At 39.0% G+C, this 27,671-nt stretch overlaps 1 protein-coding gene across 3 annotated transcripts in view; it reads right to left on the reverse strand.

The window, feature by feature from the left end:
- LOC140953172 (uncharacterized) overlaps positions 1-17,152 on the reverse strand; it is a 44,468-nt gene extending 27,316 nt beyond the window's left edge. Inside the window, exons 1-12 of one of the 3 annotated variants that reach the window (XM_073402689.1) lie at positions 15,395-15,475; positions 15,189-15,273; positions 14,431-14,646; positions 12,591-12,752; positions 11,928-12,236; positions 8,150-8,302; positions 7,647-7,817; positions 7,160-7,233; positions 5,943-6,096; positions 4,370-4,573; positions 3,041-3,127; positions 1,864-1,944 (exon numbers count right to left, since the gene is read on the reverse strand). In XM_073402689.1, coding sequence (XP_073258790.1) covers positions 4,398-4,573; positions 5,943-6,096; positions 7,160-7,233; positions 7,647-7,817; positions 8,150-8,302; positions 11,928-12,236; positions 12,591-12,752; positions 14,431-14,646; positions 15,189-15,261 — 1,488 coding nt within the window. In that variant the 5' untranslated portion in view covers positions 15,262-15,273; positions 15,395-15,475 and the 3' untranslated portion in view covers positions 1,864-1,944; positions 3,041-3,127; positions 4,370-4,397. Of the gene's footprint in view, positions 1-1,863; positions 1,945-3,040; positions 3,128-4,369; positions 4,574-5,942; positions 6,097-7,159; positions 7,234-7,646; positions 7,818-8,149; positions 8,303-11,927; positions 12,237-12,590; positions 12,753-14,430; positions 14,647-15,188; positions 15,274-15,394; positions 15,476-17,098 lie in introns of those variants that run through there. The other 2 variants (XM_073402683.1, XM_073402675.1) reach the window with 2 other exon arrangements.
- Between the last annotated feature and the right edge of the window lie 10,519 nt (positions 17,153-27,671).

Below are 27,671 nucleotides of genomic sequence, written 5' to 3' on the forward strand. Positions count from 1 at the left end.
GCTAATCACGTAAGCACGAATTTGAAAACGTTTTTGAGTTCAAAACTCGACAAGGTTATTTATTTACCCATTCCTTCGTCGGCTGAAACTTGCAAAATTTTTACAAACAAGCTGTGTCATTTTTTTTTTTCGCTAAAGCTGACATTTTAAGCGAGAAAACTCCGTATTTTGGAAAGCTTCTTTTTGCAAAACAAGAACTGATTACGCGTGCAAGACTTCGTGTCCAAGACTTTGGGACTGGTAAGAATTTCTGTTTTAATCAGCACCATAACAACGAGTTTTTGAGTTTTTTCTCGGTAAAGTTATTTTATAAAAGCAATAGAAAACATTTTTCCTGTGTTTGCATAGCCTGATATAAACACTCGAGGGGTTGGGAGAATTCTCGACAGTTATGCAAACCCTCAAATTCGTCTTGGTTTTGCATAACTGTTTGGAATTCTCCCAACCCCTCTCGTGTTTATATCAGGCTATGAAAACACGGAAAATGTTTTCTATTGCTTAAGTGATGATATTTTCCGATCGATCGCACTTGACAACACCGCGTTTGACTGACTGAGGGTTGTGTGAGTCATAAGACAGGTACTGATCGATCAGTGTGCTTAAGTTTCCTGTAAACACTTGTAGTGAAGCGTCTAAGGTCTAATTTTGTTATACACAGGTTCAGTCAGGTCACCGTTTCGCTTAGATCTAAGAGCTTTTTAGTTAATTTTCTGCTCAGACGGTCAGTGGGGTCTTTGTTAAGAAGTCGATATGGACCGCTCTTGATAAGAGTTTTCATCCTCTGGCGATAGGTCTCGGTATCTTATAAAACTACACTGGCGTGACCTTTGTCAGCCGGGAGAACCATAATAGTGTCATCCTCCTTCAAGCTTTTGAGGGCTTGTTTCATGCCTTTAGTTATGTTAGGCTTAGGTGGCTGTGCCGTTTGGAGAAGATTATTAGCAGTTCTCCTGACAGAATAAGTTTGTTCTGTGTCAAGTGGTCTTATAGCAGACCCGACTTTGGCAACTATCTCAATTCACACAGGTCCAACCCCTCCCCTCACCCACTTTGACGCGTGTATCCAGAATTTTTTCCAAGTTTCAACTTTGTATAGGGTGGAGGGAGGAAAACCTGCAAGAATATTTCGAAAAGGATGCCCTGTTTTATGAGGGAACCGAGAAATGACAGAAAAATATGACTATTGCATTGTTTTAGTAACATATTGATCTCATGATAATAGTAATACGTCGAAAGCGGATTGCATAAACAAACAGAAAGAGTGAAAGAGTATGTTTTTTTACCCAATTCTCTCTCGACTGACTTTTTTTTTGTAACAAAAATTAACCTTCAAAAACTAAAAAAAAAAACAACATTATTTGTAATACTCCTGACAATCTCAAACTTCATTTATGATAATATTCCATTTAACAACTGAAGGCCGTGCAAGAACGATTTATGAATAGGTACCATTGGTACGATTGGAAAAGAAGTGAGTCTATTGGTCAGTTAAAGAAGTCAACGTAGAGTGCATTCTAAAGTTCTGTTTTTCACATTCAAGGCAATTCATGGCATCGTTCTCCTGTACATTGGGGAGCTGGTCTCCCTTAAAGAACAAGGTGTTTATACAATCTTAGATCTGCTAGTGGAACACCGTCGACCGCGCCCTCTGGTAAGACTAGGGTAACTTCTGGCTTGAGCTTTGGTTCGATCCCAGGGATTAAGCCCGTAACCACACGCTCTGCAGGCCAGCCATCTCTTCACTGAGCTAACCATACCGCAGCCGTTTACTTCGTTTAGGTACATGAATAAAGATATTCAGTTGCAAGACGCTTTGAATTATAATTACTCACGTACTATCTTTATCTACTGAGCGACAAAATAAGTCAAACTAGAATTTTATTTTCATTTTTAACCAGCAGTGTACCAATGAATGACGTCATAAAACCCTTGATAAAACCTATAGTATAAACACAGGGGGCCCACACAATCTGTTTGTGTAGCCGATTGTTATTTTATAGTAAATGTACTGGATTTACCGTTTGCTTCACCTATAGCGATATTTCGCTAACTATGTATATAAATCAATGATAAATAAGCGTTGAATTACCTTACCTGTGGTGTATAGTCGTCCTTTTGCCTCAAAAGCGGTTTTTTGAGCGATTTTGAATGAATTTGAGTTCGCCGTTGACTGTTCCATATAATAGAAGGACAAGGGAGGAATCCTTGTTTTGAAAGGGTTCCAGCGCCGGAGCGATTTTTCCCCCCAAAATCGCATCGCTCCGCTTTCAAACTTCGCAGCATAAGGGTCAAAAGATTCACGATTCTTCTCGTACCTTCCAATCGAAAATCCATCCAAACGGCCCGGAGCTAGCCCTCGAAGAAAATCAAAATCCCACAGTATTCGAGCGACTGGAATGCGTAGCAAGATTCATACGTGCCGGCCAGAAACCGTCCCGCTGATTGCCTCTTTTTGATTGGATGTCGTTAAACAACAAACGCTTACCAAGTCTTCTTCATCAGTTATTATTTAACCATTTGTTTAACGACATCCAATAAAAAAAAGGCAATCAGCGGGACGGTTTGTGGCTGGCACGTATGAATCTTGCTACGCATTCAAGTCGCTCAAATACTGTGGGATTTTGATTTTCTTCGAGCGCTAGCTCCGGGCCGTTTGGATGGATTTTCGATTGGAAGGTACGAGAAGAATCGTGAATCTTTTGACCCTTATGCTGCGAAGTTTGAAAGCGGAGCGATGCGATTTTGGGGGGAAAAATCGCTCCGGCGCTGGAACCCTTTCAAAACAAGGATTCCTCCCTTGTCCTTCTATTATATGGAACAGTCAACGGCAAACTCAAATTCATTCAAAATCGCTCAAAAAACCGCTTTTGAGGCAAAAGGACGACTATACACCACAGGTAAGGTAATTCAACGCTTATTTATCATTGATTTATATACATAGTTAGCGAAATATCGCTATAGGTGAAGCAAACGGTAAATCCAGTACATTTACTATAAAATAACAATCGGCTACACAAACAGATTGTGTGGGCTCCCTGTGGTATAAATGTCTTTGCGACTTCTTATATGTAGGACTTAACTACAGTTATCATATAACTTCGCTGATCTGTAAAGGCAAGATCATGTTCTGCAAGAAAAAAAACAACAACATTAGATTACGCTCAGCTGTATTATTCAGTCAAACTACTTGGTCATTCAACCGCTGTATAATTTTCTAAGAACTAATGAACCGAAATAAATATAATCACTCATGCCATGATCAATATCATCATCGTAAATCGTTATCATCAAATTCATTAAATATATTGCCGTTAGAAAAATTGATGATAACAAAGATGATGTCAGTCCGTATTTATATCTCTTATTTTAAATTTAGCACAACAAGGTTAAATATCCCCACTTGGAGGAGGTGATAAAGCCTGAAAGAGGTGAACAACTCGGATCGGTGACGAGGAACAACTCCTAGTTAAGTAAGGGCTTCTTCTTGTAACAACAACAACAACATAAGCTTTATTTGCATGACTATAATTATGTAGTTACAGTATTGCAAAAGCTTTAACATAAAGTTACAACTTATAACAATGGTAATGCAATGCAATGATTACTACAGTCAATCAAGTGTCATCAGCATGATTTGATAACAAATTAGCACGTAAATCATTATATAATGAGACAAATTTCAACAAATGTGAATTTACGGAAAAATTCTGTGAATTCATAAATTTAATTATTAATTCTGTGTAAGATAGGTGATTAAAGTCGTCAAAATTTTGTTGGATTTGATTGTAGAATTTCTCCCTTGGGATTGAATATTTTGGACAATGGAAGAGAAAATGAAATTCGTCTTCAATTATACCAGAGTTACAAATAGGGCAGAATCTATCGTTGCGGGAATTTTGATTATATCTTCCAGTTTCAATCATGAGTTTGTGGTTCCTTATAAGAATGTTCACTAAGTCTTTCCTATTGGTTGAATTTCTAATTAAGTCTAGATAACTTGAAATTTTATAATAATATTCAAATAAGCTGTAAAATTAAGTTATATAACAGTTATGCGGCCCGATAGGTATGATGGGTGGTCCTCTTTCGGTCCCAAATTGGATATGGATCTTATCTTCTTGGGTGTGAAATAGGATAAGTATTTGTCCTTTTTGGAAGCAGGGCCTGGAATCTAGGATAGTTTTTGGTCTGAACTAGTAGGGTGGGGGAAGTCAAATTTTTTATTTTTTATTTTTGTCAAGTAAGTTGACGATTCCGGAAAGCACACCTCGCGTCCCCACCCGAATTTTTCACGAATATCCCCTTCACCGGGTTTCCACGAGTCTGGCGCGCTGACTACACGCTGCTTCCCATATAATTGTTTTCCCACCTTTGTTTAGCGATCATGGATTGATGTATCACTTGCATGGTCCTTCGTTGCATGCCATGGACTCCTGTCGTATTCCAACACAGTCCTTTCCCTTCCACTGACGAGGAGGGTTAGTACAGGTTCGTGTTCGTACTTTGACGCCACTGCCACAAGTCACACTGCAGGCGGAGAAAGGGGTCCATTTGGAGAAGCCGCCATCAACAGCTGTGAAAAAAGATCGTGATCAAAAGTGTGTCACTAAGAATCATGATCCTATTAAACCTGGACGACCGTACTCAGGGGCGGACGAAGGATTTTGTGATAGAGGGAGCCTAGAGATATAGTATACAATGGCAATATAGACGTGATAGGGCCCGTGAGGACTGCGAACGGCGCACACTAGGGAGTTTCGGGCGCATGCTCCTCTGGGAAAATGTTTTGAGATTGAAGTTCTCTTTGATGCAATCAAGAGAGAATAATCTTTCTCTCTTGATTCTCTCTTGATGCAATCTAGAGCATTCTGGACGCTTAAATTTAGCAAATGCCTGGATTCCATATTGAACATGTTAATGCTGAAATATTTAATAAACCACAGGTGTGGTGGTTGTGGTAAAAGAAGTAAAACACTTTGATGCTAGCAGAAGCCGAAGCGATTGCGGCGGGAGTACATCCTCCAGGCAAAGGCAGCGACATAGTCTCCCTGAAAATTGTCAAATCCAGTCTGTTTGAGACGGATATTTACTGCATGCATTCTGGAAGCTTTGGTCATTTCCGGCTAAAAATGTAGGCTTCGAACACAGATTCTTTTCTTATTAAGATGTTAATTAAAGAAATTATATTTAAGTAAAAAAGCTCGAAGTACCATCCAACACACGTTTACAAAGAGGAAATTTCCGGACAAAAGGGGGGGGGCGCCGGCGGGGGCCCCCTGGGCCCACCCCTAAATCCGCCTTAAGTACAGAGTAACGTTTCTGACTTCACAGTCGTTTTGAGATTTTATCATGTCTACCGATTTTAATTTAATCTATTTCAAGCGAGTTTTTTGAATTCTAAGTTTAATTTTCTCGAGAAATATTTACCGGCAATACCTCTGTTAGCTTTCTTGTAGCTGGTTCATATTTCGCCTTTTTCTCGATTAAGGGCACGTTTCCATTACGGACTGTTCTCTTGGTCCCACTGCAGGGACACCTCCCAAATGTGGACACGTGGCCCAATGAAATACAGTCAAACCCCGCTTTACTAATACGAACACCTCATTATTTAGGACTGTTTGCTTTGTCCCTGGTGAAAGAAGGCCCTTACAGACACCCAGTTAATACAAACATTTTTTAAGGCCCCCTCAGTCATGTCCGTATTAAAGGGGTTTGACTGTAGTTCCCTTTTCTCACGTATTGTTATACCATTGCAGTAGCAGACCTCAGGAAACAAAGCATGATAACATTAGAGAGTGAAAGGGAGACTAATTTGAGGTTGTACGTAAAGGACAATAGTAAAGAAAATAGTGGTGAAAAGGACACTTCTACGTATAGCCATTTTTCTTAGTATGGTACTTTAGCCCGCCCTCAGTTAAATTGACAAATTTATTATCACTTACGCTGACAGATGACTTTCGCCAAGTCATCGAACAAGTCATTTAGTTCTGTATAATTTGACACATGGTAGGCGTGGTCATTAACAACGCCTCTTAATCCCCTCTGAAGTTTCGACTTTGGACCCGTTGCGGTTACCACCAACTGTGCACCTTTTCCCTAAAATGCAAAAATATTTACCTTAAATAATAAAACATCCTAAAAGACAGAACATTTTACAAGCAGTCAAATTATGTACATATTAAATCATGACTTGCAGATTGCACTATAATGCGTGAAAAGTCTTCTAAAAACGTGGAATTTGAAACTCAAAGAGGAGCTGAAGATGAATTCGCTTTTTTTTCTACGTCTATTTTAAAAGAAAAATCAACGATAAAAAAGTAACACGACGTTTCGATGACTCCATGTCATCATTATCAAATGCGAAGAAGATTAGCATGAATTGGTGATATAAATACAGAAAAAGAAAGTGTCAGGAACATGTAAAATTAAATTGAGGCATGAAAATGGAACAAACTAAAACATAAATAAAAAGTTTCGCCCGGATGGAGTCCGCTTGAGTGTTTAATGTAGGTCTTTTGTTTCTGATAATAAACATTTCGAAGATCAAACACTCAAGCTTCCCACGGCATTTCTTGAGGACCTTAAAGTTTGTGTTAAGATTCATCTGTTTTAAGCTGTGTTTTTCCAACTGCCGAAAAAAATATAAGTATTTGATCTAAAAAAACAACGACGAAAAGGTATTCTGTATGCTGGGAAGTTTAAACACTATTTGATGCTTCGTTCCATTAGATCCCATAAATGTTCAACATTTTCCTTAGCGATAAAATATGTTCATCTTAATGAAAAAGGAGCGTGAACTGCTTCTTTTTGAAGCCGGCAGTTTCCATATCACGGATTTCCCGGATACGATCGTCACCATCGCTGAGTATGCACGACGCCATCGTTTACAATTTTGCTCATTAAAGATAATTTCTCCGAAACTACTCGGTATTCCGGGCTCAAATTTTCACAGGTAACTGAAATTGTTACACTCTTTTGACATTCAGAGAGTTTATTTTAATAACTTCATCATCGATTCATCAGGAAATGAAACGCATATGCTAATGAGGCAAAAAAAAAAATGTCAATTCGCCTATTGCGTTACAGTTCATTAAAACAATATGTTAAGTGATCATGATCTGAAAACAGGAAGCCAGAAAGGTAGAACAACATCCATTACCTTCGCAGGTGATGAAGTACTTTCAGTCATGTCTACCAACAATCCAAGGTCCAGTTTGCAACGGAACTTGTCATCTAAGAGAAATTAATGAGTAGATTAATTAAGAAACAAGCATTAGTTTAATTATGAGCAAAACATTTCGGCGATGTCCAGCGGGGGGGACCCCCTTGTAAAATAGTTCTGTATCGGGAAATTAGGATTAGACCAGGAGCTCATGGGCTTCTTTCTGAATTAATTCCTAATGGAAGGCTGGACTCGTGGTTTAGGCCTTACTTAAGCTTAACTCCTAAAGAGAATACGAGATTTCCTTTATGACCACCCTGGGTGAGATAAAAAAAAAGAGAGATGACGACTCTCCCTGTCCCCATCATATGGTATCCCTCCCTCCTCCCCAGGGCGATAACTTGGCCGGTAACCGACCAAAGATTGAGTTCTGTCTCTCCATTCCAACTTTTACAAATAGAACGAACAATAAACTACTTTTTACCTCTTACTCCAAGTACAAATCGCTGGCAGTTGTTTTTTAGATCATTGGAGCAGTTAGACGGGAGGCAGCAATAGTAAGATCCACTGTCAGAATACTGCAAGTCGTTCACTGTCAATACATATGGCGCGTAAATCCCATCGCGATGTATGCGGTATTTTGCATCTGAGCCACCTGCCGAGAATTTTTAAACGAGGTTTACATTTGCTTTTAAGACTGTCTAAAAACTTATTTTAACGAATAAACCCTTCCTGGACAAAGCTAACGTCTTTATCAAGTACACCAGGGGGAATACAGTACAAATTTTCATTACGCCAGCGTCGATACTAGCTGACATTACAAATCATCACATCCTATCCTTGCTCTTGTTTACTTGCTCAAATAATGACAAACAACACTATCTTGTAAGCCGGTGGAGAGTCAAAAAGACGTTTAACCCTTTAAACCCTAAGATCAAAACTTGAATTCTCATAAGCGGTGAGATGTACAGCTGGCCCAACACGTACTTATGCAAGAGCGTATATTGTCTTCACCACTCTTCTGAAACTTCCATTCAACGTCTAATGGGAAACCTTTGGCAGCACACTGAAAAGAAACACTTTCTTCCTTGAATTTGTTCAAGTCAGTATCCTCTTGTGGTTTATCAAACCATGGAGCAACTGAAATAAAGGTAAGAATATCATATAAGACCATGAACACTTAGAACTTACAAATGAAAATTAAAACCGTTTATAAAATAACTAAGATAGTACGCGCGCTCTGATTGGCCGAGACGGAGAGGAGTGTTTGCATGAGAGTATGTAAAAATGGTTGTGGCGTCAAGTTCTTTGGCTTTTCGCGCGCTAATCACGCAAGCACGAATTTGAAAAAGTTTTCGAATTCAAAACTCGACAAGTTTACTTTATTTACCCATTCCTTCATCGGCTGAAACTTGCAAAATCGTTTCAAAGAAGGTGAGTCAATTTTTCTTTGCTTAAGCCGGCATTTTGAGCGAGAAAAATCCGTATTTTGCAAAGCATCTTTTTGCAAAACAAGAACTGAATACGCATGCAAGACTTCGTGGACAAGATTTTGCGACTGGTAAGAATTTCTCTTTTAATCAGTGCCATACATAGAGTTTTGCGTTTTTCTCGTGAAAGTTATTGTATAAAAGCAATAGACCTATTCGGCTAACTCAATGTTGTACCCAATTCAAACCCTTTGGGAATAAAACGTTTTGTTTCAGGAATTTCCATATCATTTAAATGTGAATGCCATATTGTAATGCAAATGCAATACACAAAGAATCTTATCCCCGGGAGATTTGAATTGGGTACAACATTGAGTTAGCCGAATAGGTCTATAGAAAACTTTTTCCTGTGTTTGCATGGCCTGATATAAACACTCGAGGCGTTGGGAGAATTCTCGACGGTTATGCAAACCCTCGACTTCATCTCGGGTTTGCATAACTGTCTCGAATTCTCCCAACCCCACTCGTGTTTATAGCGGAGCTCTTTGAGCGCGCGAAGCGCGCGCGAGCGGAGCACCATAACTAAGATAAACTACTTGTCGGAGAAATTTTGGTTATGACGTCAGCGTACGTCCGTCCGTACGGACTTTCCGGGTAGTGGAAAGTAGTCCGCATGGACTCTTGGGGTAGGGGAAAGTAGAGATTTTTTGGCGGGAAATCGCATGGCGCAACGTCGCGCAATATTATATCGCGCAACTGGTTTTGAAAAAAGAAATTTCAAAGCAACTTAGCAAAACGATTTTTTGACAGAGCCTTTATAACTTTTTATTACAACTTACGAAAGCTATTATGTCAACAAACAACAGCAGAGAGATTTTAGCGTGTAGATCACAGGTTTTGCGCAGAGAGCAAAGAGAAGGTGAACGGCAGAGAGCAAGAGTCAACACGCGTAGAACAAGCTAAGACGATCGCCAAAGAGAGCGCGTTAGAAGTAGAAGAAGACAACATTTTAGCGAAGAAAGTCGGCAAGTAGAAAGAGTCAGAGCGAGAAGAAGGAGAGAAAATTATAGTGAAAAACGCCGGCAAGCAGAACGAGACAGAGCTAGAATGAACAGACAAAGGCAACGCGAAAGAGAAATACAAAGGCAAAGAGAACGGCAGCAACATAATGACATGATGACAGAAAGTGTTGTGTTAATATCACTATGGCTCCGCGTTATTAACATTTTGATTTCAAACTGATCTCCGACGCGAAAATTCAGCCAATCATTTAAAAATACAAGACGGGAAGACAGAGGCTTTTCACTTTTCTCACCATAGTCACGCGTTGATCACGCTCTACGACCGTCCAATTTTTATGCTCTGATTGGTCAAAATTTGACAGGTGAGTTCATGCAGAAAATTTATACAGCATCTCTAACCTTGTTTACCTTTACAGCTGAAGCTGACAGAGTATTTTGTCAACTTGTGATGTTTTTTACTGTCTTTTCCCACTGGATGCTTAAAATGAAATACAGCTGCTATCAACAGTCTTCTTTGATTCATGGCTGGTTTGTATTTTGAATTTTTGGTTGGGAAATGCGCCGGTTGTCAAAGTTGGAAATCCGATTTCGGATGCATCGTTTTCGTTTTTCACCTTGCTGGATGCGGGGTTGAAAAGTCCCTCAAGCGATTCTGGCCTTACTTGATAGCTTTCAAGAGCTGCATCTCGAATGGTAAGCCTGAGTAATTATTGTATACAGTGTATGTTTGTTTTTTTTATATCTAATTTCATGAAGTCGAGCGCAGTTTATGAGGCTAATTTATGCACGTTTGTATTAAGATCTGAGACAATGATCTGATCTAGTCAGTATATAAGCTTACAGAGCTTTTAAAAGCCTTTAGTCGATATTTTCTCTCCGCATATAGAATGAAAAAACGTTCCGAAGAGTATTTAGTTATAATTTTGGCTGTAGAAAGAAAGCTTTGAGCGATTTTCTTGCCTCGAGTTCATCTCTGAAAACAGTAAACACCAGGAAGCCGGCTAAAAGCTTTAGGCTTAAGCGTAAAGACTCAGGATTTTTAGAGACGCTTTAATACTTGTCTTCGTGAATGAAAATTGTTGTCTCTGTAAATGTTTCCCCGAATTACATTTCTTTTATTGATTGTTAGTAGTCTCTTGCAATTGCTTTGCTGTTTGTTTTCAGTCGTTCCCAGACAACGCTTGCGGGAGTACTCAAAATGCCGCGCGTTTGCACATCGTTATAAAACCATTAAATAAAAAAAATAAACAATAAATTCTTTATTATGTTGAAGAGTAACTCTTTTAATGTTCACTGAAAATTTGGCGCTTGCCAAAAGTGACAACCAGCTGGCCGTATAGGTGATTTCGGAAATTTTTTGAACGGTTTTGCTAAAAGCCCACGCGTGCTTCGTACGGTTCTGAATATTGAATGAGGGCAATTTGTCTTGAAAAATTGTGAAATACTGCATTTTGTCTGAGGTCTGTATGATAAAAACAGCGCCTCATATTACTGTTTCACCTCAGATGTGATGCATAAAAAGTATGAAATGTTGGTTTACACGCTCCGAGAGTTGTTGGCAAGATTTTTTTAAGTAGACTTTAAGTAGTCGAACGCAAAAAATTAGGCCTGATTTGTTTTTTCCATGAATTCGTTTTCCAGGCCTAATCTACTGTGATCAAGAGCTGATATGGCTCTTAAATGTGATCGACGATGATTGTTATTTTTTGGGTGTATATATACCGGCTATCAATTCGATGAAAGATTTTTTTTCACTCTAAAATCACTTAGCCTTAGCTTTCCCTAAAAAGTCACATATGTGCCCTTAAGTTAACTGATTTGTGGATTACAAGTTTATTGTTTGATTTAAATCATAAATTTATTAATGGGAGCTTCGCTTTTAGCCCTGGCTAAATCTATATATTATCAGGCTATGCAAACACAGAAAACGTTTTCTATTGCTTAATTTGTCAATCATCGGGAAAACATTTCTTGACGTTACCACCTGATCCCCATCTTTCTTTAGAGTAATGTTCACAAAGAAAATAATAATTGTACTTGATAATGTTTAGGACCACTTTAAAGATTTATTGGCTACATTTCAAATTCTAATCCGTGGTTTTATTGTTAATGTTGTTGTTGTTACTGTTGTTGTACTTTATAAGCCTTGTTGGTATTCCAGACGTACAGCCAATCACATCTCAGATTGGTCAGATCTTTTGCAGGTTAGTTCATGCGTGAAATATATAATGCACTCTGTCTCAACAAAGTAAACAAGAATTATGGAAAAATAGTGTTATAGTGAAAACTGCCTAAGACTCATCATATACTCACTTGTGATCATAGTACTATCTGATACATTGTATGGTTTAATATTCCGAAGCCAAAGCTCAAGCTCACAACTGTAATTTCCTCCATCTCTGGCCGCGGCATTTTTTATAACTAGCGGTGCCAGTGTGTCTGCAGGGTAGTCTGGGTCAGGGTTTCTTACACTTTGCTGTACAACACCATTTTTTAACCATGAAATCCTTTTCAGCACAGTCCCATAGTTCTGGGTATCAGTCATATTGCAAAAGATGGTGATACTGTCACCGTGTTGCAGCATGTTGACTTTAGTCACAGATACAACAGGAATTTCGCTTCCTAAAATGAAACATAAGTAAGTAAGTAAGTAAAATACAATGAGGAATGCCCTAAAGGTGAAAAACCTGCTTATTTTCCTCAAATATATCTATGAATTCAAGACGGCTCGACTAGCTCTAAAACGGTGTTTACCGGCAGCATGTCTACGGAAAAATGCTTTCAATAACCTTTTTTAATATTTTTGCTTTCATTTTGTGTGTCTGCTGAATTGGCGCAGTGTTCGACACGGATTCACAGCTGAGCAGTTTTGTTTTTTTCATATTTGATTTATCGTGGCCTTTTTTCCACTTTATTTCCTCTGTTTCGGGAGGTTTTGCGTTACACGTATTTTCATAAATTTGAGACTAAACTTACTTTCTATGACGTTCACACTAAAACCATGCCTGCGCTCCAAGGGTGAACCAACCGCAAAAGCGTGGCATTCGAACCTTCCCAATTGACCATACGTACTGTCGTGTTCTAGCGTTACATTCCGTATGTGCATCGTGACAATGAGCTTCTTTAATTTCTTTCCACCTGTAGAAGTGTTAGGAATGTTAGGAGGTAATTAATTTCCACACCGTCGAATAGCTTCCTTGCATATTTGTCATTGGCTGCGGGGATAACTTTAGGTAGCTATTTCGGTAATGTGACCTCTTCTCTGTTCGCTCTAACTATAGTTAGAAAATTTACGCCTCTGTGATCCAAAACAATACAGACTTGGGGCCTGTTTACATGGAGGTGGGGGACCCCAGGTAGGTGAGGTAACCCCCTTAGGTGGGGTAAAACAATAACCCTACTTTACATGCAATCTTACAACCCGCCATCCCGGGGTGCACTTTGTCAAGATTATTGAATGGTCGCTCCACGTAAACAAGAAATATGCTAGCAAACCACGTGTTTTGGCGCTTAATGCTCTTCAACACTCACTTGTTGCTCTTGCTGCAACATTCAGTGCTGTGGCTTTCTATTGTTTCCTTTAATAATGATGCAAAGCCACCACCAAAGTGAATTTTGCGCGAATTTGATGTATCACGAATCCGACCCCGGCCAGGCGGGTTACCCCACCTTGAACGTTTACATGGCAAAATTTGGCCCCGGCTGAGAGGGTTACCCGGTCTGGCAGACCGGGCTACCCGCCTTGGCGGGTCACCCCACCTATCATGTAGACGTAATCAAATTAAAATAAAAGATCAAATGGACAGGCCGGTGACCCCACCAAAGCGGGTTACCTCACCTACCTGGGGTCCCCCACCTCCATGTAAATAGGCCCTTAAATATAGTTATACCCAAGCAGGGTTCGTGGGTCAGTCTCAAGTTTACAAACAAACAACCAATCACAATGTGACACTACTTTTCGCACGTGCGAGATGAGTATATATAAATATGCAAAATAAAAACCAAGCGTGAAGCGAGGGGGAAACCAAAAACAACAAACAAAAAAATTACATACGCTAATTAGAACTAACTGTCGTTTACTGCGTGGTGTGACCGCAATGTCGACCGAAAGCACCAACTACAGTTAGGTATGACATCACGTAACTTGACACTAACTTAAGTTAAACTTTGGTTACGTCGTAGATGTGACCGCAGCCATTGGTAGTCTTTACACTAGAGCCTAAATAAGCTAAGAAATATTTCGAGCCAAGTAAATTTTAAATTCTTCAAGTAAAAGAAAGCTTCACACACAACCTATCTTTTTTACTTCAGGTTTACTTAAGCCTATTTTCCCACGCAACATAATTAAGATTGATTGACACGATTCGCCTTTCTCAAAGCTTAGAAACCGCAAGTTCGCTAAGTCGGTTTTAAGGACGGTTTTCAAGTCACTTGAACATTCTTGAATCGTTTCAACTTGCCGTCTTTAATGAGATGCAAAGTAAAGTTACTTGAGGTTTTACTTAGGCCTTCACACGTATAAAACTTAGCAGCTCTTAAGTCTTACTTAACAGCCTAGTGTAAAGACAACCATTGTCTTATGTAGTAAGGCATACAAGAAACTTGACAGATTCCTTTAAACAATGTAATGAAGCAATACGCCATTTCCGAGTTGCTCCTAGCCTCCAAGCCTGGAACGAAGGCTAATTCAGATCACTAATGTAAAGCGCGCTATCTCATTGTGTAATAGCGGTGTAATATCAAATATAAAATGGGATAATCAGTTCCAATACTTAGAGTCACTTTTATGTATTATTTTTATAAGACATCGGCTTACCCTTGTCCACTTCCTCTGTTCGGTTTGTGAAATATATGTTGTCATTAGCAGTTATAAATGTATATCGGGCAAAATTGTCCTTCCTCATGAACTCTATCCTTTCAGGAGTTTTTATTCCAGTTGAATCAAAGGCTACACAGGTAACCTGGGCAGAAGTGGACTCAATTGGATAGATGTTATCGGGAAATGGCTCAACAATCCCAAATTTGTCCAAAGCTGAAGGGAAAGGAAAAAAGAAATTGAACCTTGTGCTTATGGACTTGAACTGGCGATTAACAAATTAAATTCAATTCAATTAAATTTATATGATAATACATAGTTTCCTGAGAAGCTCAGTTCTCTTCAGCATGTTTAAGTCACATTCTCAGTACGAATTTTATAGCTGTAAACAATGGTTCAGCAATTTTACTAGAGCATCCCAGGAGATAGCCTGTCCCAGGCTCCGAGATAGTCGGGTCCGCTGGATTGAGAAAGCACAAACACGAAAAAATAACGGGAGAAAACCCTTTTTCCCACTTGACTTTGACGCTTCTTCCCCACTATCTGAGAGCCTTGAACAGGCTACCTAAGAGTAGAACTTGAGTTGGTTCGAATTATTGGGAGGTTCGAAAAATTCAGGGGAGTTTCAAAGTCTAAATTAAATAGAAGACTCCGCCAGAGTTTGAGCTATCGTGAGGATCGAGAAACCGAGGGTTTCACGAATCGGTGGAGATTGGTTTATCAATGAATCTGTAGGTGTGTTAGAGCTAGTAACTTACCTCCATAAAATCCCTCCACAGAAACCGTCAAAATTCCAAGCGCAATTACTATGCACCTCACTGAAAAATCCATGTTGTCTGAGATCTTAAAGAACAAAGTACAATTCAGGTGGTTATAATGTAGGTCGGTATACTGAAAGTAGCATTTTGTTATTGCAATACCATTTTTTCACGAAACGACATCAAAAAGGAATTTTTTTACTAGCCTGGAATTTGTTCCTCGCGTGAAGCTGTAACAAATGAAAATCAATAATACACGGGCAAGAGTATTAAAAAGTATAATTATTTCTTAAATTAACGCTTTAGATATAGGGACTTATGCTTTGTTTACTTAGGTGAATAAATACAAAGTTTAAAATGCACGTTCGACGCCTCAATGCTAAATCTAATGAATCAATCTTACTTGAAATTTAATTAATTTGTATTAATACTAAAAAGTCCTTTAAGGAAGCAACGTACAGAGCCTCTTTCTCTCATTCTACACGGAAACAGTGTACTACACAATAGGGGAAAGAGAAAAACCACCGAATAAACAGAATCTAATGTCGATCTGAACTGAAAACATTCTAACAGCTGCTTATGAATGACAATGTCTCGTGTTATATTGGATAAGTTGTTACGTAAGTAGAAGGACTGTTCTGTGAATGCCTGTTTTGGTCGCCACGTACTGAACATGATAAAAGATTTGTCTGCTGAAAAAATGTGGAGTTACTTTGATTAGAAACACCATGCTACACAATACAGTATTTATATAAACGAAAAGGAAAAACCACAAACGTAACAGGGTCACCACAATATCCAACCTCAATATTGAGGCTGAAAATATTCTAAAACGTGTTTGCAAGTGACCCTGTGTTAGCTTTTAAATTTTAGCGAGTTAAATAATAAATATCACTGGACAAATAAGCTGTCATTGGATTCTCTATTTGTGTGAAGGAGGACACGAACTGAATATGATTAATCATTTGTCTGCTAAAAAAATGTCAAATCAATTTGAGCTAGCCCCAAAATCGAATCGATTAAACTCTTAGAAGAACTCAAGGAGTAAAAAAAAAATTCTTGTAACACTTACGGACCGTCATTCAAGGGGAAAAAAAGCCTTTCCATAGACTGAGTGTTTTGTCTTATAGAGCAGCTCTTGTAGTATGAAGCAGTTCTAAAAGAAGGCGCTTCTAAAAACCAGTTTTCGTGATTCTAAAAGACAGGGAGCCAATCTAAGTGAACCATATCGGATAGTAACGATTACCATTTCTGGGTTAATAATTAATTGCAAATTAACTACATTCATCGATTTTGAGATAAAGATAGAGAATAAAATCAAGAAAAAAATTTCGGCTGTTTTCTCAGGCTATTAGATGCCACTGAAAGGCTCATCATTCTCAGATCACTCAGTAAATTGCGTGCACGTCAAGGCAAGAGAGGGCAACCACACCTTTCAAAAGAGTCATGGAAGTATCTTATATTGTTCCTAATTTTCTGACGAGCATCCTTTTCACTTTTATATGGGAGTCGTCCCGGGGATGGGAATGATAAGATCTTGAAAAGATCGATCGGGTCGACTCTTTAAAGTTATTTTAATTTCGTTATTTAATTTTGAGAAGGAGTTTGAAATGTAATTTTAGAATTAAATTGTGCAACCAAGAGAGCGGCTCTCCTCTCTTCCCTTTCAGCACCTGATTGTCTGAGAGAGTACACTGCTAGTGCAAGTGAAGTTCTTAGGGTATCTCACTTTTAATACTATGAAAGGAAAAAGAACTGAGACAAACCCATATTTCGCATGCGATGACAGAGTGATAATCATTATTTTTAAGTAGCATTGACTTCTTCTAAAATCTTACCCATCCTGTCATTCGGTAATAATAGAAACTAAAAAATAACAAAAAACATAATAAAAAAATTATAAAACTTACTTTGGTTGACGATTGCCTCAAAAGTTAGCTAATTATACAGCAGTAAGGCTTTGGTTACTTGTCTGAAAAACTTTTACTTCTTGTTAAGAGCTGTCTTAATTTATAGCACAACGATACGTGCCAATGGCACAACATCGGGGGCCGAGTTACCCAACACATCTACGATAATTCCTGTATCAGCGCGAAACGGCCACAAATCCCTTGCTTAAAGGTTCTTAAAATCACGTTCAGCTCTTGACATTAAGGTCGTGGGGCACATCCCCCACGAATACATAGAACTGATAAGGAATAATTGTGCTTGAGGTATATCATTAATAAAGTTTATTTTGGTCGTTTTGGCCTAACTTGCCACGTTTAATTTAATGCATTCTATTTGTCCGTAAGAGTTCGCTTCTTTGTTGAAACAGTGAGCTCTAAGATAGTCCTTTTTCTTTATAGAAACGTGAAGATTGAGAGGAAAGGGCTATTGAATAACAGTTTCCATGCGAGACAGGAAATGACGTATATATTAACATCAAATATGTGCTTGTAAGAAATTCAGTAAAATTACTCAGGGCTTCAAGCATGTTTAAGCGGCCAAAAAGTTCTACGTTCGCGTTTTAGGAATTTATATGGTCTTACAACAACAACAACAAAAATTGGAAGAACCGTTATTCGACTTTTCAATGCATGTAAAATCATTATTAAGAATAAAAAAACGTGAAGTGTCAAAGTTCAGGGGCACCCGACGACTGTTTTCCGTAAAATATCTGTATCAGAGAAGCAAATGTTGCAAATGTTAAAATTTTTTATTACTTGAGGACGTCTAAAAATTTCTAGATGACCGTTCCATAGCCAATTCGGCTAACTCAATGTTGTACCCAATGACTCTTTGGGAATAAAGCGTTTTGTTTCAGGAATTTCCATCATTTAAATGTGAATGCCACATTATAATGCAAATACAGTACAAAAGAATCTTATCCCCGGGAGATTTGAATTGTACCGGGTCTACTCATGTACAATTTTAGAAGCTTATCTTATAAATTCCCTACGCTTTTCTGAAGTTTAATTCAGTTTGACATTCCTCACCCCGGGTTAGGCTATTTTTCGTAATGCTTTAAATTGCATCTAAAATTTTCGGGAAAATAATACTGAAGGCCTTGTAATTTCGATAAGATTATAAAGTTCCCGGCTAGGATGACCGAACGGATACAGATCTATAGCGCCGCTTAGAACGCATTTCTAGAGGTCTACACAGTGTTTTCAATGCATTTGGGAGGAAACTGTCGTTGGGTACGCCTGAAAGTTGTAAAAAGAGATGAAGTTTGAATTCATTTACACAGGAGCTTAAACCATCACTTAGAACGTGTAATCAGACTTGATTCAAGCGAAGCATTGTATTAGAACATTTGTATAAGCACCAAGCACCGTAATGAATACAAATCTCAGCTCTCTTAACAACCTTAGCTAAACATCGAATAACGTTACTTCTAATTTTTCCACTGAATAAGAAGTGACGTTATATATGGCCTACAGCAACGTCCAGTTATGGAGCTAGGAGACTCCACAGTCTTAATACCCACATTCTCATTATCTTTTGAAAAAACTGACAAATGACGAGGAAGGTCGAGGAAGCCTGGCCTGTAAGGGTACTTTCGAAAACGGGGGGGGGGGGGTGTTGGTTGGGGGATTGGTGATGCTTTGCTGGAATTTGGCATTGGAACCCCCATCATACATCTCCCACATCTCAAACCAAAAGCATTGCCAGTCTTAAGTCAGACATGGGGTAGCTTGTTTTAAAATATAAGTCTAGCCGGATTTCTGAAAACTAACCTAGCGAAATTTTGCAGTTATTCAAAATGGCCAGAAGGCAAGTTTTTTTTTTCGTCCGATATAAGCCCGAAAATTACGCATAAGGAGCTTATGCGCTAAAAAAGGACGGCCATTTTTCAGCATAAGCATTAACACAAGACTTTGAGTTTTTCTTCATTAAAGTAAACTTATGCTTATGCTTATGCTTATGCTTATGTCACTAAAGTGTTCACCAGCCCATAAAATTCTTAAGCTTGCTTAGCCTGCGAAGCAGCGTCGAAAGAGGAAGGGGATTAGGAGGAAGGGAAAAGGTGAGGGGGCTATCGCACTTTTCTCCCTCTCCTCCTCCTCCTCCCCTTTTTGCTCCTACCACGATGGTATATGCAGACTTGCATTATTATCCTCCCCTCCTCCTCTCTCTATCCCCCACCTCCTCGCTGTTTTTCGTGCTAACATTTCTTTTTACTGAGGAGTTCAATACCATCGTTACTTTCTGGTCTCTCTTACAAGAGACCTTTAGATTTGAGGACGACAACGACAACGAGAACGAAATTTCACTCGAAGTTTTTTTCGCGCATTCTTAAAAAAAAAACCCGAAAAGCTTCATCTTACTTTTTTTCACAAGGAAAGTTAGCACTGTTATCTTTTTGAAAGAGTTTAAACCACGTCTCGATCGCAAAATAATGTTACATTTCATAACTTGTTTTCGCCACTACAACATTCTTGCTAAAACTCGTAGCAGAATGACGACGACTATCACGTTTTCCCGCCAAAATGACGCTGGTTTACGCCTGATCACTACTTAGTATTGAGAAAATCTCTCACTCGAAGGTCCTCGTCTTAGAATCTAAAGCTCTCTACTATCTGAATGCTTGCAACAAGCTATTCTTGCGCTAAGACTCTTCCGTGGCAATAAGAATAAAGGGCACCAAACCTATGACTGTCTTACAGGCAAGAGAGCATAGCTGGGATCAATGTTTGCCTTCCAAGATTTACTAACATCAAGATTAACAAGCATGCTATTGCACCACGTGCGCTTTCCTGGTATCCGGTTGTTAAAATGAACCCATAAAGGAGAACATATTTCAAACATTAATGATCGGAATAGCCGAAATAGCTCCTTGGATTTAGTCTGCCCTTGCTTTAATAAAACGTGAAACCGAAGGGGTCATACGTACGCGTACATTTAGTGTGAGGGCAGCAAGATTATGGAATACAACACCAAATTCTTTAAAGAAGATTGAATGTGTAAAGAGTTTTAAAGGACTTAATTGACTTTTATCCATCTTAATTTTCTTTTGTTGTAATTTTTATCATTCGATAACTTCCTATTTACAAATCTTTAAACTGTATTTTACTGTTGTATTTTTAATTGTTGTTTTAGCTTATTCTATGAGAATTTTTAACTGTAATCATTGTATTGTTAACTGTTGCATAATGAGCATCGCAGGTTTGTCAGTTAGTGTTTAGCGTTATCCTCTTTAAATAAAGTTGATATATACATCTAGCCGGATTTTTGAAAACGTTATCGCCAAATGGACATTTTGCGTCAAACAGTTTTTTTCGGCCAAAAACTCCAAATAGCTATTATAAAAACTAAGAGTGCAACCATTGCTCTTTAAAAACCTTAAACAATTGTTTAAATGATGAGCTTGTTTCGTTTCCTTTGGGATAATTTTCTTTTCGTGAGCTAATAAGCCAGAAAACTGCTTTTTGCACCCTTCTATGCGCCATTTTTTACTTCTGTGACTTCAAAGTTTTGTACAACCCCCCGAAAAAATATGCGATCGCTTAAGCGCATGTGAATTTTGGCGGGAAATTTATGTTATCCGCCTCTGTAACCGCTGCAAAAAATGCTTGGTGGCTCAATATTTTAAGAGTTCCTTCCGTAGTTTAGGGGTGCCTGTCCAAAATCAACATTGAAACAAATCGAACACATTTTCCTCGTGTAAATGACCCAGCCCGTTCCCCATACTATGCGCCCATGTGCCGAAATAAAGGTGTGCTGGACACAAAATGAATGTCGTGTAAGAGGGGCGTAGTCGTCCCGATAAATTAAAGTTATTTAAATTTATAAGTTATTTACACTCTGTAAATCTTTTGTTATGCTTTTTGTTCAGTCAATAATCCAGTACTATGCATTAAGCAAAGTCAAGGTCGGCAATATGCTAATATTTTAGTTTCCATAACTGTACAGTACTTTGTTTGGCACTGAACAATTTTATCTAAGAATTCGGGGGGGGGGGGGTCGGTGAGGTTTAATGTTTTTTTTTTCGTTGTATTCACAATCATAAAAAAATAATAATTTCTGCAGTTACAGAAAGGGGAAACAAGACTTTTCCTTTCCAGAAAGGCACTTCCTTTGGCATCTCATTTGCAAATCTGTGAGCTAGGAGTGGAAAAGTAAGCTGAGAGGACACAACAACAACAACAACAAATAGTTAAGGGTTAGTGTCGGTAAAACCGGCCCGGGCATTTTTTTTTTTTTACGCCCACTTCAAGATGGCTGCCACTGACCGTTGTCGATTGGTAACTAGTATCCAAACACGATTTAGTACTGGAATCTACTAGAAGAATATGCCTTTTGCTTCCGGTAAAAATGTCTAACTAGTATGGAAACTGTAGCCCTTAAACTCGTTTAGACTGGCCTCTTTTTGCCCCAGTTTTGACTCTGACATTTCAGATGGTGTCTATATTTTAAGCTTTGATATTAAAAGTCTACATTTTATGACCGATGGCTGTGTGAAGAAGTCGAGCCGTGAGCGGGTTCTTTCGAGGGATAGTTGACTTTAAGCTTTGTCTAAAAGGCGGAATGGTATGAGGAGTTTCGCTCTATTCTTGTTTGCGGCTTCGCTTGCTATGTCAAAGAAGTTTCAACGGTTCTTTTAGCTCGCTCGAAATGTGGGCGTAAAAAGAGAAATCCCTTGCAGCAACCGATCCGCTGTATTCGGGGTCGAAAAACAGTTTTCCCTCAAAATTTGCGCAGTAAATCATCTTAGTTCATAATTAAATTAAACGACTTTCCGCGTTTGGGGAAATATTTCAAAATACAAATTTTAGAGCGCTCAACTGTCAAACTGCTGAATGCCCTAAATTTGAGTCTGACGAAAGCCGAAAATTGCACAAGTTACTAAGCTGGCTACTCCAATTCCACATAAAGAGAGAAAAAATAGCTATTATTTCTAGGTTATGGCGTTTATTAACAATGTGAATAGCATGTGAATTTTGAATTTTGTTGAACTACTGTCTACAGAAAAATTAATTTACTAGCACCTATGAGAGACCATTTTGAAAGCGCAGCAAAGTACCCTATCTTTGCTTGCAGATATTTCGTGAGTCCAGACCTGCCTGCTCTGATTTTCTATTTAATTAAACTAAGGAGTTTCTAGGAAGTATATGAATATAAAAATACTTTGCGCTTTTGACCTTCCTTTAACGCAGAGAATTTTTGGTGTTTTTTGAAGACACGACCGCCGTCAATTATGCAAATTAGCTTGATCAAGAAATTCCGTGAAAAAAATGTTGTACCCTTGTTATCTTTTGGCTCATCTGTCGGTAATATTCCTAGACTAAGCAGTTTATTAACATAAATAATATGTCAGTTTAGAATTATGCCGTAATTGTACCCGCTTACAATACCCGCTTGATACCGTTTTGAAAACATGCCGAAAAGCACCGGCTTCGCTAGCCAACGTTTTGATATTTCAGACTAAAATGCTCCAATTTTCCGGTTAAAATCAGCTAAGGAGATACTAGTAAGTATAAAAATATAGAAATATTTCGTTCTTTTATTCTTCCTCAAACTTAGAGGCTTGTAACTTTTGTTCTTTTGCCAACGTGACCAGCGTCTTGTCTCTTGTTGCAAATTAGTCAAAAGAAACAAAGAAACAAAAACCTCTCTTTTGTCATGCGTTTCACAAATGTCACCGTTAGATCAACTGCAAAAACAGAAACGAACTTTTAAACCTCAAAAAGTGGTAAAAAAACGATCGATATATTTTTTTTGTTGTTGTTCCTTTAGTCTTAAGATGCTATTTAACAATTATTTCTCGAGCCCGAATGGGCTCTGCGTCAATCGCCCATGAGGCCGAACGCCGAATGGGCTATTGACTCGGAGGCCATGAGGGCGAGAGGAATAATTGTTTTAGTAAAATCCAACTAGTTAAAGCTAGACTTTAATACCTTTTTGCCGCCAAAACGCCCACGCTTTTCGCTACTAAGGGGCTATAACATATAGCCTAGTAGTAGCTCAACCAATCAGAACGCAGCATTGATAATATACCACTAGTTGGATTTTACTAAAACAAGATATTTGGGCGAAACCATTTTTTATATCACGCAACGATCGTCTTCTAGTAAAAACTAAATGTCAGTCATTTATTTCCCATTTCTCTTCATGTTAGAGCGATTTTCGTATGACCTTGAAAAATGGTTTCGGTAAGTGTCTGTTATTTGTTTCATCAGCCAATGGATGAACAGGTCAAAACATGGCCTCTTCGTTTTCCCGCCAAAGAAAACCCTAACGTGAAAAGGCATTGTTCGATTGGCCAATTATGTCGCAGTATAACGTCAAAGCGAAGTATCGGTTGATTTCTAGAAAGTTCTGGAGCATGAAGGTTTTTTCAGCAGAGCGTTTGCTCAAAAAGCCAAAAGGCGCGTGCGTTTGTATCTGTTCGATAAACCAATCAAATCGCTCTATTTCCGTTCGTTGGTTGTTTCTGTTTTGTTCGCGGTTCAAGGTCATACGAAATCGCTCTATTTCGCTTCTAGGAACACTACACAAATATGTTTACATGCCTGTAATGGATAATGAGTTTTGATTCTTGGTTTGTCACGTAAGATAGTAAGATCAAGTAGATCATGGCAACATCGTTTTGTCATGTTGTTTTTGCAAACAGTTCTCAACTATCAGGATTTTATGCATTCAAATGGTTTATATTGCCTTCGTTGTTGTTTAAGACTGCTGCGACTATTGCATCGTTGAAATTGTCCCTACTTACTCAAAGGGCTAACAGGAGTAAAGATCCTGACCAGAGGGGTGTGGTCCGGACAGAATTTGCAAACGTGCTGAAACTGGATTTACGGCAAATATTTAAGTACATTATGAGTCTATCCATTTATGTTCCTGTCTCCATCATTGCTTTGCAGTTAACTGTCTCAGGCTGTGTTCGTGTCATGTCTTTTCCGACATCTTTCTACCGTACTTTGCCATAAAGCTGATCCTGCCTAGCTCTCATTACAAATTAGTTCTCGCGTTAATGTACAACTATCATAAATACTGTCTTCCATTCATATACTTCAGGTAACAGCTAACTGAAATTACGGTTATGGCTTAATGTTAAGACGTAAATGACATTTAACTGGTTAGAGGCACAAACTATGCTTTACACTTGTTACTTCACAGAATAACCCAGGAAAAACCGTTTTAACCAATCAGAAGTTCCCGGTGGGGAGAACCGCTCCCATATGAAACGCGCAGCATGCTCGTTGTCTCGTTTACAGATAGGGGCTGTAGAGTTTGGCTTCAGTTACGGTTAGCGTGTCCATGACGGAAAGCTAATGCCAAATTTCGTCATGCAGCCCTAGGCTGTGCATAAACAACGCTTCATGCGCCTTCATAAAACAAGAAACAAAGCAAACATCAAATGCACTAATTACTCTAGCTTACCGTTCGAGATGCAGCTCCTGAAAGCTTTCAAGTAAGTACAGAGTCGCTAAAGACTCTTCAACCCTCTAACGCGTCCAGCAGGGTGAAGATTATCTTTGAAAACAATGACTTCCGATGCCTTTTTGACAAGTGGTGCATTTCTCAACCAAAAACGCAAAAAAAAAACGAGCCAAGAATAACAGAAGAATCTTGATAGCAGCTGTATTTCATTTTGTAGATCCAGTGGAAAAAGGCGACTAAAAACATAAGAAGATGACACAAAACTCTATTAGCTTCAGCTATTAGTAAGCAATTTTATTTTCCACATGCTGCATAAATTTTCCGCATGAATTCACCTGTCAATTTTTGATTAATCTGAGATAAAAATGGGACGTAGAGCGTGACAACGCGTAACCATGTTAAACAAAGCCAATTGTTTTTCGTCGTTAAAGTGCAAGAGACTTGCACCTCTCTTCCTCCTAGTAAAACCCTGCTAGCTTTTCGCGCCCGAAGTCAGTTTCAAATCAAAAGTTTAATAGTGAGGCCGCTGGCTCATGAACACAGCCTATTACCTTATAATCTTGAGCCTTCGATCAGTTGAAAACTAGAATTTGTCATCGGAAGACTTTAAAAAACACAAACCCTCGATGGGTCGACACTTGAGCCCGTGATACGGTCATTCATCAGGCTTGTACCATTGAAGTTTAGGAATACAATGTTATCGATTAGTTTTAAATGTAGATTATAGTTCATGCGTAAATGAGCTCGATGAGCTATTTGGAACCAGTCTCTGAGAGCTATATTTCTGAGGTTATAAGTAAATCTACAGCTAAGTCATCATGGCTTGACCCACCATCAACCACTGTTGTGAAACAGTCTGCTGGGGCACTAGGACGCCCGCTGACCAAGATTGTTCACGTGTCTATTACAACTGGTACATTTCCGAGTTCCCTGAAGAAAGGCGCTTTACAACCTACCCTTAAGAAACCTACGCTCGACCTTGAGCAATACTCCAGTTATCGCCCTATTACAAATATTGCGTTTCTCTCTAAGACTATCGAACATCTTACTGCCACACAAGCCTGTAACTATCTTACCGATAATGGCCTGTTACCCAATAAGGTACAGTTGGACAAACATGTGAAAAATATCTGCAAGTCAGCCTAAGAACATTGGTACAATTCGTAGATTTCTGTCTCAAACGGACTATGAGACAATGCATCCAAATTACATTATTACTATATGTACATCCAAACTCGACTACTGTACGTAACGCCATTCTTTACGGACTTCCTAAATCACGACTAGATATTTACAACGCATACGTTCAAAAACGCTGCAGCAAGACTGGTAACGAGGACTAAGAAACATGATCATATCACCCTAGTACTTCGTATTTGCACTGGTTTCCGATTGACAAACGTACAAATTTCAAAACACTGTTGATGACATTCAAGGCGTTAAATGGACAATCTCCTGTTTATATCTCTCAATTTATTTCTCGCTACCAGCCAACTAGAACTTTAAGGTCTTCTACCTGTAATAACTTGTCAGTTACCAACTGCTCTTGACTACTAAATCTCATGGGGATAGATCTTTTCTCTTGCCTCTTGTTGGGGCAAAATTTTTTTCCTTTTGTTTTCCGTTTTCTCACTTACTTGTTATCGTGTATTCTTTTACTTTTCGCTCTCCGGTATTTTGTTAATTACGCTCCTTTGTTACGTGCTGTATGTAAATTTCGTTATAGTTTGTTATCTCGCCCCTATTTATTACCAGTTTTTACGTGTCTATTAGTGTAACAACATTCGTCGAAGTAGATTATCTTTTTCCTCGGTGGCCCTGACCACCGACTCTGTTATCCTCAGCATTTGGTAAGCAGCTTCGTTTTCATCGTTTTTTCATTAATTTCATTTTGCAGTCGCCTTAAAGTAGTTTTTTCTGTATTGTAACTATTATTTTTTCGCTCTTTGTAGGAATTAACTGTTTTTGGTTTGGTAATAGTAAAACATTTGCTGATTGTGAGTTCACGTGTTGTGTGTTGGAATTGGCCCGTGCCCGCTCATTTTGTAAATTCCAAATGACGGAGTAAATTATGGCGCATTCATGGACAGCCTCGAATACCCGCTCAAGCTCTCGGAGAAAAATGGCGAGTTCATTTCAAGAAGAAGCGTTACAAGAAGCTTTATTCGGCTTACGAAAGTCACTGGCAGGATATGTTTCAGCAATGACAAGAGCTTGTCAGCAAATTGATCCTCTTCTCGTCGATTACGGGAATCTAGCTAGCGTAAAGTCTCTTCAAGCTAGTTTGGATAAGACATGGAACAATTATCGAGAAAGCATCGCACGTTATCGAAGTCTTGTGGACGAAAACAGTATGGAGATTCACGAAGTGAATAATCAGTACGCCTCTCAGGAATTACGAAAGGACAACTACGATCAAAAGATTAAGGAATTCACTATCGCTGCGGCTACACATTTTAACGAGCAAGTATCTCTAGACCTAGCGAACATTGGTTTGGCATCGCCAACACCATCTGTGCGCTCCGTAAGCAGTCGCGCTTCAAAGTTAAGCGAAGCAGAGGAAAGGCCTCACAACACGAAGATGGCGGCGGCAAAGGCTGCATTAACGGAAAAGCAAACTTAATTGAATAGGAAAAGATCAGTGGAGATTGAAATCAAACGTCTTGAAATGGAAATGAACCAGAAACAGTTTGAGTTGAAACAGCAATTAGAGTTGGCAAAGCTCGAAGATGACAGAGACATTTCTAAAGCGAAAGAAAAGGCTGAACTGGCTGAGCTTGAAGCTAAATTTGCAGAAGCCGAGTTCTCGCAACTTTTGTTAAATGGAGATTTATCACCTAGCCGTGCTCTCAACCCTGTGGAACTGACTCCTGAAATTACTCCTGTCACCTCGTCACTCGTGGTCCCGGCTGTATCCACGCAGACCTCCACGTTTCCAGCCACGCCTAGGCGAGTTTACACGTTTCCTGCTGCACATGAACGAACTCACGCGGATTCGTCACTTACCACGCGAGTTAACACGTTTCCCACCACTGACACTCGAGGTCACGCGAATTCGACTCTTACTTCTCGAGATAACACGTTACCTCCTATTGCCACGCGTAGTTACGGGAG

The sequence above is a fragment of the Porites lutea genome, chromosome 1, assembly GCF_958299795.1.
Source record: "Porites lutea chromosome 1, jaPorLute2.1, whole genome shotgun sequence".
NCBI lineage: Eukaryota > Metazoa > Cnidaria > Anthozoa > Scleractinia > Poritidae > Porites > Porites lutea.